General features: G+C 37.0%; 1 protein-coding gene across 1 annotated transcript in view; it reads right to left on the bottom strand.

The window, feature by feature from the left end:
* Positions 1-2,877: 2,877 nt before the first annotated feature.
* LOC140263881 (rho GTPase-activating protein 32-like) overlaps positions 2,878-10,887 on the bottom strand; it is a 79,451-nt gene continuing 71,441 nt past the window's right edge. The window contains exon 11 of the mRNA XM_072359194.1: positions 2,878-3,012. Coding sequence (XP_072215295.1) covers positions 2,878-3,012 — 135 coding nt within the window. The remainder of the gene's footprint in view (positions 3,013-10,887) is intronic.

The raw sequence follows: 10,887 nt of genomic DNA, 5'->3' as shown, positions 1-10,887 counted from the left end.
TACCCTTTAAAATGTGCTAAATGTTGTTACACAATCAGAGGAGGTCTTAGTGAAAATTTTTAAATTTAAGTACCCTCCTGGTGTTAATATCATTTTCCATTAAAAGTTGTTATTTTCCTATTGTCTTTCAGCAAGGTTACTCACTAGATTTTCGTTTTACTAAGCTAACTTTAGCAGTAGAAGGAAATAATGCCATTCATGCAGACAATCACTGTGACAAGATTTCATGAAGTAAGATTAGATGATTATGAGGAAAGATTTCAATAAGTGGACAAGCAGTCATTTTTTCCTATCTCAGGATGGATGCCAAAGAATTTTTGAATAATTAGATGAAAACAGGGATTTCCCATTAGCAAATATTCTTTCCTAACAGTAGTTTAGAGAATAACACCTGTACACTACTTTTTCCCAAAACATGATCTGGTTTTGAGGATATGCTTATAAAATGAACAAAGAAAATATGAGGAAATGAATGCAGAAGTTCATTCAGATAAATAAGAGATTCTGAAGAAAAAATTGTCGGAGATGCAATGGGGAAGGCACAACTCTTTTTTATTATTCCTACATTCATCTTTTTCTGTTTTGCAGACTTCCTTGAGGGACTAATGAGCCCTGGGGGCAGCTAGCTAAGCTTTCCCAGCAACTTGCAGCAGTTGAAAATGAACATATGCCTTCAAATCCAGCAGCTGTTCTTCTTTTTCCAAATTAACACAGCTGTCTTAGAGGTTCTAATAAGTCAAATGAAGAGGGTAAAATAGAAGATATGAGAAAAATGTGGAATTAAAATATATACAGTAAATATTATCTTTGTAACTTTACAGAAAACAATGAGGTATTAGTCTGGAAGAGAGAGGCAGGGAGGCATATTTACTATCCTTCTGTCATCAATGGTTATTCTTTTGTTGTTACAATAAGTTTTGATACATGCAACCCTTGGATTCCTTGCTGATATTTTCAAAGGATATCTTTACAATCATAGAATAGAATCACAGACTGTTTTGGATTGGAAGGGACCTTTAAGATCATCTAGTTCCAACCCCACTGCTATAGGCAAGGACAACTCCTCCTACACCGGGTTGCTCAAAGCCCAGTTCAGTGTGGAACTGAATGCTTCCAGTCTCACTGGACAACCCATTCCACTGTCTCACCATCCTCACAGTAAAGAACTTCTTCCTGATGTCTAGTCTAAATCTACCCTCTTCCAGTTTAAAATCATTTCCCCTTGTCCTGTCACTACCTGCCCTTATAAAAAGTTCCTCCCCATCTTTCCTGAAGGCTCCATTCAGGTAGTGGAAGACCACTGTAAGGTCTCCTTGGAGCCTTCTCTTCTCCAGTCTGAAGAGTTCCGGCTCTCTCAGCCTATCCTCATAAGGGAGGTGCTCCAGCCTTCTGGTCTTTGTGGCCCTCCTTTGACCTCCTTCAGCAACTTCATGTCCTTCTTGTGTTGGGAGCCCCAGAACTGGATGTGATACTCCAGGTACTCACAAAAGCAGAGTAGAGGGGTAGAATCACCTCCCTCAACTTGCTCTTCATGCTTCTCTTCACACAATATGGTTGTATTTCTGGGCTGCGAGTGCACAATGCCAACTCATATTTAGTCTGTCATCAACCAGTATTCCCAAGTCTTTCTCCTCGTGGCTGCTCTTAAGCTTGGGATTGCCCTGACCCAGACGCAAGACCTTGCACTTGGCCTTGTTGAACCTTGGGAGGTTGGCATGGGCCCATCCAGATCCCTTTGAACAGCCTCACTTCCCTCTAGCATGTCAACTGCAGCACTCAGCTTAGTGTCTTTTGCAAACCTGCTGAAGGTACACTTGATTCCACCTACAGAGATGGTAAATAGCACCAGTCCCAACACCCATCCTTGAGGAATCTCTCTCATCTTCAGTCTCCAGTTGGTCACTGAGTCTTGGACTGCAACTGTCTGAACACAACTATCCAGCCAATTCCTTACCCAGAAAATGGTCCATCCATCAAATCTAGATTGTCATGTGGGACAGAGTCAAGAACTTTACACAAGTCCAGGTTCTTGACATCAGTTGCTCTTTCTTTATCCACTGAGACTGTAAATTCACCATAAAAGGCCACCAGATTTGTCAGGCATGAATTTCTCTTGGCAAAGCCATGTTGGTTATCAACAAGGTAATATTAGCTTTTGGTAGTAGCAATCTTCAAAGCAATGAAGGTAATAGAACTAAGATACTTCAGAACAATGTATGGAATTTTATGATAGTGTGACTTCAGTGTTACTGCTGGATTCCTGAAGGCAAAGATGTACTTGTTCAGTATATATTTCTATAATGAACTAAGTAAACAGCATATATTACAGAATCACAGAACAGCCTGGGTTAGAACGAGTCATAAAGATAATCTAGTTCCAGTCTGCCTGTCATGGACAGAGTTGCCAACCATTACTTTAGAATGTTCATGACCCCATCCAGCCTCATCTTGAATGCCACCATGAATGGGGCAGCTGCAACTCTGGGCAATCTGTATCTGTGCCTCAACAACCCCTGGGAAAATAATTTCTTCTTAAAGTATGACCTAAACCTCCTCTTTCAGTTTGAAGCCATTTCTTCTGGTCTTATCACTATCAGATTGTGTAAAAATTTGGTTCCTCTCCTACTAATAAACTTCCTTCAAGTACTAGAAAGAAACAATGAGATCTCCTGGAAGCCTTCTCTTCTCTGTACTGCCCAACTCCCTCAACCTTTTTTCATAGGAGAGGTGCACCAACCTTTTGATCACCTTTATGATCCTCCTCTGAACCACTCTAAAAGCTCTGCATCCTTCTTGTGCTGATGACCCCAGTTCTGAACACAGTACTCCAGGCAGGGCCTCATGGGGACAGTCATCTCCCTCCACTTATTGGCCACCTTACTTCTGATGCACCCCTGGATATCCCTGGCCTTCCAGGCCACGAGCACACTCTACTGGCTGATTTCCAGATTTCTGTCCAACAGACCCTTCAGGTCCATCTCCACAGGGCAGCTCACAAGGAGTTCTTCCAGCCTGAAAGAACATATACCTGGGATATCTTCAACCCAAGTTTAGCAGCTTACACTTAGCCTTGGTGAACCTTATTAGGTTAATGTGGGCCCACCTTTCAAGCCTGTCCAGGTCCATCTGGGTGATACCCCTTCCTTCTGATTTAAATTGCACCAGCCAGCTTGGTGTCATTTGCAATATTCCTGAGGGTTCACTCAGTTCTCTTAAAAAAAAAAAAAAAAAAAAAAAAAAGTGATTATGAGCTTTTCTAGAACAAAAAGGTCATTATTGTTCAGGATCCTACCCAATAAGCCAACAAAGAGACTGTGTTCAATGAGCTTGGTCTCCCAGCACCAGCTGCATTGGCCTACCTCCTTTGTCACTTTGTCATGCATTGTGGATGCAAAAATAGAGATTTTTACATTCCTAGACAAAGATTAGGTTTCTCCCACTCCCCATTTGAATCAAGAAGTCTGGTTTGCTCCATCTTTTCGTTCATCTCTCTTTTCAGATAAAAGGTTTTTGGAGAAGTTCTGGAGAATGCAGATGTTTTGTGCATGGCAGAGTAGGAGCCCAGACTTGGTTTCTTGCTGGGATTAAAATAATCACAAATAATCATAAGGCAGGCTTTTTGTTTCTGTTTGTTTGTTGTGTTTTTTTGTTTGTTTGTTTGTTTGTTTTGTTTTTTTTGTTTGTTTGTTTTTTGTTTTTTTCCAAAAAAGAAAACTCGACTTACACTGAAGTGACAGTGCAAGTTAGAAAATGCTTCTCTCAGTAGAATGTGTTTGACAGAGCAGGCAACAAGTGAGAAACTAATAAAGCGGCAGTTGTGTGTATATAACTAATTTTTTAGTTCTACAGTTGGAATTTCACACATCTCATTGCCTCAGTGCTTACATGAAATACACCTCTAAGAACATTTTAGACTGAAAGGCCATCTCTGTGCTCATAACATTGTATGCAACAAGCACTCCATAAAAAACAAACATATATGTTTTTAAATGAGAATATATATTTGATTTTTTTAATTTTCTTTTCAATGTGATTGTAATAGCAACAGGGACATCAGGGTGCGTTTAGGAAATAACAGAACCTCAGCTCGAGTTTTTTGTGGCTTCCATACACCTTTACGATTATCTTAACCCATTTAATTATTAATACTTCCATGGTGATGAATCAAAGTGCTGCATTTGACTGGCACAGGGTGGTAAGTGCTTTAAAAGTCATTATCCTAAACACAAAAAGATTTTGAATAATCCTTCAAAATGTCAAGGCATACATCACATCAGCAATTGTTAAATATTTCTTCTGAGGGAAAAGTTAATTTAAAGCACTTTTGATGTTTAATGCCACTCTTGACAGCAGCTCAAAATTAACCCTCTATATTTTACTTCCCCCAGTCTTAGTGGTCTCAATATAATGTTCTAGGGTGGTAGGACATATTCACTCTGTTGTATTTAAATAGACAAATAAATCCATTAGGATGTTGGGGTTGAAAGAGATATGAACAACCGGTGGAGAAGAGCTGTGGACATCCAAGTATGTCCTGTCATAGGAACAGGTAGAATGTGAACTTTCCCTGAGTTCACTGTACATAAAACAGGCAATATTTTTAGTGCCCAGATAATTCTGATTAGATGGAGGAAACACTTAAATCAAGTAAAATACAAGTGAGGTCTCAGGCAGAGAACACCTGGTATATGTTACTACCAGGATAAACATTTTCAGTCAGCCACTAGTAGGCCTTAAACCTGTATCTTCAAGGACAAACAGAATTCCATTTCAATAAATAAATAAATAAATAAATATTATTTTATAAAAATGTGGTGATAAAATAGACATATACAGTTAAAATATGAGGTGTGAAATAACAGAGATTTTTATATGCGGGATTTCCAGCAGTGTCCTCATTATTAAGTCTAATTAATCTAGTTTTTAATCTCTCTCAGAGATCTGAAGATTTTACTTATGCATCTTTAGAAGCCTACAATAACTTTCATCAGAGAAGGAGTAAAGGACTAAATTTTTATATATATATATATATATATATATATATGAGAGATTTGTGTACGAGTATTTCTAAATTCATCAGTATTGTATTGCAACAAAGCAAATAACCTGGCACTCTACAGAAAATAAGAATGAAATACTTAAGATTTCGGATAGCTTTTTGTGATGACAAAACATTTAGATGTTATAGATGCAGCTCAGTGAGGCACTTTATAATCGACAAAGAAAATTAATATTAATTTTAAAAAATCTGCAGTGATGGTACTAAATAGTGAAACCCCACTCAACTAGGGAAAACAACAAAGTCTTGTTTACAAATTTGTACGCAAATAGAATCTTTTCTAATCAAACTGCCAGTGATAAGTGATGTGAGATGCACAGAAAAATATTTTTAGATAAGTTTTCAAATTCTGCAGGCTACATCCCACTTTCTCCCCTCCTAGACTGAAAAAAGATGTTAAGTCAACTGAGCAGAGGAATTTCAGAAACCAGATCCAGCTGTAAATATGTGACTAAAATATTTGCCAGTAGTTTCCATTTTATTATTCATGACATTTGTTTAGCTACAAGAAAAGACTCCGGAGGAGTCTTCTAATGCTAATTGTATGGCCCATGCAACAATACTGAATATCTCAGTAACATACTTCACAATAATGTGTGTCCTTTCTTCTTGGGAAAAGCATATATCAATGATACCGTAGCTAGTTCGGTACCCAATCAATCATGGGCCTTTCTGACAAGTACAAGAACAATACTGACTGCCAGGGATAATGGACACAGGGATTTGAATTTGGTTACCAGCTACCAGTATATTTCATAGTTTCATCCATTTCAAGGTCAGAAAATGTCAGTAGGGTTATGTAAACCATATATGATACAAGACATAGATCTGAATGGTTCTCATCTATATCACCTATGGTAACTTTGCAGACTTCTGATGAAATCTGAACTAGATGACAACACTCTTTATGTCATATTCAAATTAGCACAGAGTCTTTTTGGTAAGAAAATCCTTAGCAGTTTGAAAACCACAGTGCTCCCTGCAAAGAAGAAATGGTTTGCCACAATCTAGTTGCATCTGGGCATCTTGCTCAACTACTTCTGGTTCTGTGCAGTTGCATCTATGTAAAGCAGGTGAACGTGAGAGAAGTGCATCACTGCTTTGCTAGGAAAGTTCTCATCTAAGCTGTCATTCACAAGGAGGCTCTAATATCCGTGGAAATGCATTGTAGACTTTGCTGCCTTTTATTCAGGAACCATTTAGTGCATTTACATTTTCTGTGAAACTCAATCATCTTCCTAGCTTTTCTTTTTGAATCTTTTCTTTTTCCCATTACTCTGTTAATAATTGTTGCTTTCCTGGCATCCTTGTTCTGCTGGCTTATTATGCATTCCTCAGCATTGTGAAAAATTAAAAGTGGGAAAAAAAATCACATGCTTTTCAGCTGACTTAACACTGCGTAAAATGCTGAAATTATTAATTGAACATCTTGATTATAAATTAGGTGGAAATAATGTTGAGGAAGCAGCCCCTAGTCATATAGGTTTATTATTAGGGCTACATACCGAATGATTTGAATTCCATTCTTGTAGTGGTAAATATAGTTATTATGGACCAATGTGAGCTCATGGATTTTGGCTGAATGTCAGATTAATCAAGTAGGATATTTCATCCATAATTTAAAATTGCGTGTTCTAAAACAATGTCTGTGTTATCTCTTGCCACCACCATTGCTAGAGTAACATGATTATGATCTTACATAGGATAAATAAATAACTTCAGCCACCACGGAATAACTAATTGCCAATAATAGTGTTGTCAGCTGTCCCTCTGTGGAGCAGCACCCTATTGTGCTAAGCACTGCAGGCTCACAACACAGTGTTTGCAGTGCATTTCTATGATGACTGGAGAGTTGCATCTGCTATGGGAAATTTCACCATTAATGCTGGTGATGTGCGATGGTCTTGTATAGATTATTTGGAACCCACTCTCACTTAGTAGAAAGATATTATCTAGCCTTCATGGGTGCAGGTTTTATTCCTTTAATGTATTTTGCAGTTCCAAGGAGTCACTCAGTTGGATACCATACTATTTAACAGTATCTCATAAGTCATAATTTCTTTATCACATCAATTTACCTCAGTTTTACAGACTTTATATATGCTAGACTATTATTTGTGCTTTAATATATACAGAGATGACCTTGACAGAGACTCAGGCTGGCTGAGCCATTTAGGCACAACCATAATAGATACGTTAAACAGCAGCTACGATTGTTGCCGTCTATCCAGATAGGCTTGGAGCTCAGGATCTGCCGTTTGACAAATGTGCCCCTTCACCACTACTGCAGCACTGCAAAGGAATCATATTCATCTTAACAAATATTGCAAAGGGAAAGGCAGATCTGATTTGAGGGAACTGAAAGGTCCATCTATGTTTGTTTGGGGGCTCTAGAGTGTTAAAGGAAATGTTTGCCTGAGAGGTTAAGAGCTTAGCTCTGTCCTGGATTGAAGTAAGCTCTTAAATCTCCTCAGCTTTTCCTTGAGGCTGCAGAAATCTGATGAGACCTCTGGTATTTTAAATTTCACAGTACTCTATTTTTCACTATTTTTCTACTCTCTTCTTTTGATCTAAGCTGTTCCTCCTCTGATAAGAAAAAAGGCCTAGTGGTTGATGGAAGTCCTGGGCTGTGGCCTTGTGATCTGCTGAAATTTCTTGATTGCTCTGGTACTTCTGAGACTCAGAAGCCCTTCTCTAAAGTTGAATGAAGAAAATGTCTGCTGCTTAAAAGTCTACATTTAAATAAAGAAACGAACAAATATTGCTCTAAGTTGCCTAAAAACAAACAAACAAGCAAAAAAATATTTCCTGCACAGAAATCCTGAAAGATAGTTTAGGTGACTGTAGACACAAGAAGAGGATACAACATCTATTGAACTACCCTGAGTTCAATGAGCCACCTGACAAATCTAACAGATTTCTGTAGTTATTTTTCCATTATGCCATCAAATCATTATTTTTCTTCATAGTATGCAGTGCTGCTGACACAGAAGGACCAAATAAATAAATAAATAAATAAATAAAATCAAAATAAAAATATAACAACATCAACAGCAACAACAAAAAGTGCAGATTGTTCAAAGAAAGCTATTCAAAATGTCTGAAGGTGTACCATTATGTGATTCTGCTGTGGGTTTTTTTCTTGTGTCACATACTATTAGTCAGATGCTTAGAAAATTAGATGCTCTCTATGTATGATTATTGGACGAACAACATTTGTTCTGAAGCAGCCACTGAATAATATGAAGTGCTGCGGACTTTAGGTGGAATTAGGAAATAAATTCATTTGACTGACAGTAGCAGCCAAGCCTTCCTCGTTACTTCTGTACATCATGAGTGGTCAAGTAAACTCCTGTCAGTTTACACATGGCTTGAAACCTGCTTGAATGCAACTCATTTTCTTGGCTTACATTAGATATTAGAGATGACCATGCATACAAAAGCTCTGGCCTTCAGATAGTAAATGAAAGAAGAACTGCTAAAGCCATGAGTTGGCTCTTTCTTTCTGGAATCTTGTAACTCCACACAAGTTGTTCTCATTACCTGCATTTCTGGATTTTTTTAATTTATTTATTTATTTATTTATTTTAACATTTGCTTTCACAAGCACATGAATATTTAGCAACCATTTAATATTTCAGATATGTTGTCCCAAAGCCTTATACTATTCTACACTAGATTTAGAGACAGGTCTGCAGAATGCACTCAATAATGTGATGAGGTGTGGGTGTGATTCCTAGTACACAGTTAAATATATATTTTCTTTCTCCTATTTATTAGACGATAAAATGTGTCTCCAACATTTAGATGTTGCTTTATCCATGAGTTATTATATTTTATTTCCATCCTCCATTACCTTAGTAGTTGTCATTATTAATATTTAAGAGACAAAAATGTGGCATAATGATTGCCAATTATTGTTTTGATTGCTCATTTTTGTATGCATGTGTGTTTTAACTCTGTGAAAATTATAATGACTCAGAACATCTAGTCTGTGGTTAATTATTTGAAAATAGTCAAAACGAGATATTTGTAGAAAGTGTATAACAAATTGGGGCATGCAGCAAATGTGCCAGCTTTTGGCAAGGGAGTTGAATATTTAATGAGACCAGGACTGCATTTGTGTGGTCACATTCAACAGTTAGGGACCTTTTTTCTGCATTTCTTGTTATCTCTACTTTGCCTCAATATCTTATATCTTGTAGCAGGCTATCTAACACTTGATGCAATGAAAATCAGAAGTAAAAGAAGTATAACATTTTTATTTTTTTTTCCTTGTGAAATTCCTTTTAATATCAGGTATAGCTGCACATTTTCATCATGAAACTCCTAGCAAAGAAAGAATCTGGGATCTGTCAGAAACCCACAGCCTACAGTATTAAATAGAACCAAGGAATCTTCTTGACACTGAAATACTGCAGTTTGTTTCTGATTAAAGAGTACATACAAATGTGGTGGGAAAACTCAAAAGATGTAATGAGAACTTCGGATAATATGGCATCTGTACTAGTCAAATACAGTATTAAATTAAATAAAAATAAAATAAAATAAAATAGAATAAAATAAAATAAAATAAAAATCCATTTAAACTGTGACAAATGAAATGAAATTCTAAGTGTGGCATTAACCTTTCTAAATTTTGTCTGTCTAAATGTGAGACGCTGTTAAAACTGAGCATCAGGACACAATCTGTAGTCAAGAAAGAATATAACTTCCAAATGAACAACAAAACTCATGAGCAGCAAATTCATCAAGAAAAAGATTGATATTGGAGGCAGGGAATGATCAGTCACCCTTTACCAATGTCTGTTTATCTCCTTTGACTACAGAGAGCCTGGAATAACAGCTGAAATTTGATGCCTAACTTTTAGACAGATAGAATTAAGTGAGATGAGTTCTATCCTAAATATCTACCACCCCATCACTTTTCTTCATGGATGGATTCATTGTTGTTAATGGTTGATTTCATTTTCAGCTCTTATACACTGGCAAATTGCTCTTCTTTCTGCTTTTCTGTATTTCAGGGGAATATTTATACTGCGTAAATAAAACATTGCCCAAATTACAGGAAAATAAGTTTTCTGCATATTATTTTAAAAGCTTTCATACAGCTTACATAATGAACTTAGTCTTTCAATTGTTCTCTGAATGTTAAAAGAAAAATAAAAAAGGGGAGGGGGACTGTTCTATACAGACATATAAAAAGAGTACGATACGCTCCTGCACTCCTTATTCACAGATACAAAACCAGAGTTTGCAGCACTTTTCACTTTTCAGAGATTATTTTAGTTCAGATAAAACTGCCTGATTCCTGTATACAACAGCCTAAGGTAAATCAGCATACAGTTTGCCTTTTTGATTTATAGCAATGAGCAGTTTTGTGTAAAGCAACCAATGATCCTCAAAGAAAAGTGCCCTAAGGCTTTAAGGCAGCTGAGACTATGCTTAGAAACTGACTTCAAGTGGAGCAACTTGGCTGAAATATCATCTCCTCAGTTTGAGCAAGCTTTATATTTTTAATTGAAAGCAGGAGCACTAGGCTGAAAAATAAAAGGCCTCTTAGTTCTCTGTGAAGGCCCCATGGTACCACACATCAACATTTATCTATTTGTTTATTTATTTATTTATCAATGAATTAATTTCCAGTTTTGGAGGTGAGATGTACCGCTGGATCTATTCTAATGTTCTAGTGTAAAATAACCCTTTGTAACTACCTTTGCCAGGAGACAAACTCCTTCCACTTAGCTCTTGATTGTGATTTAATTTCGGTGTCTGGTTCCGATGCTGGCGAACATAAATGAATAGCAGAGAAGATTCCAGAGCAATAA

The sequence above is a fragment of the Excalfactoria chinensis genome, chromosome Z (genome assembly GCF_039878825.1).
Source record: "Excalfactoria chinensis isolate bCotChi1 chromosome Z, bCotChi1.hap2, whole genome shotgun sequence".
Lineage (NCBI taxonomy): Eukaryota > Metazoa > Chordata > Aves > Galliformes > Phasianidae > Excalfactoria > Excalfactoria chinensis.
This window is presented reverse-complemented; position numbering and strand designations above follow the sequence as displayed.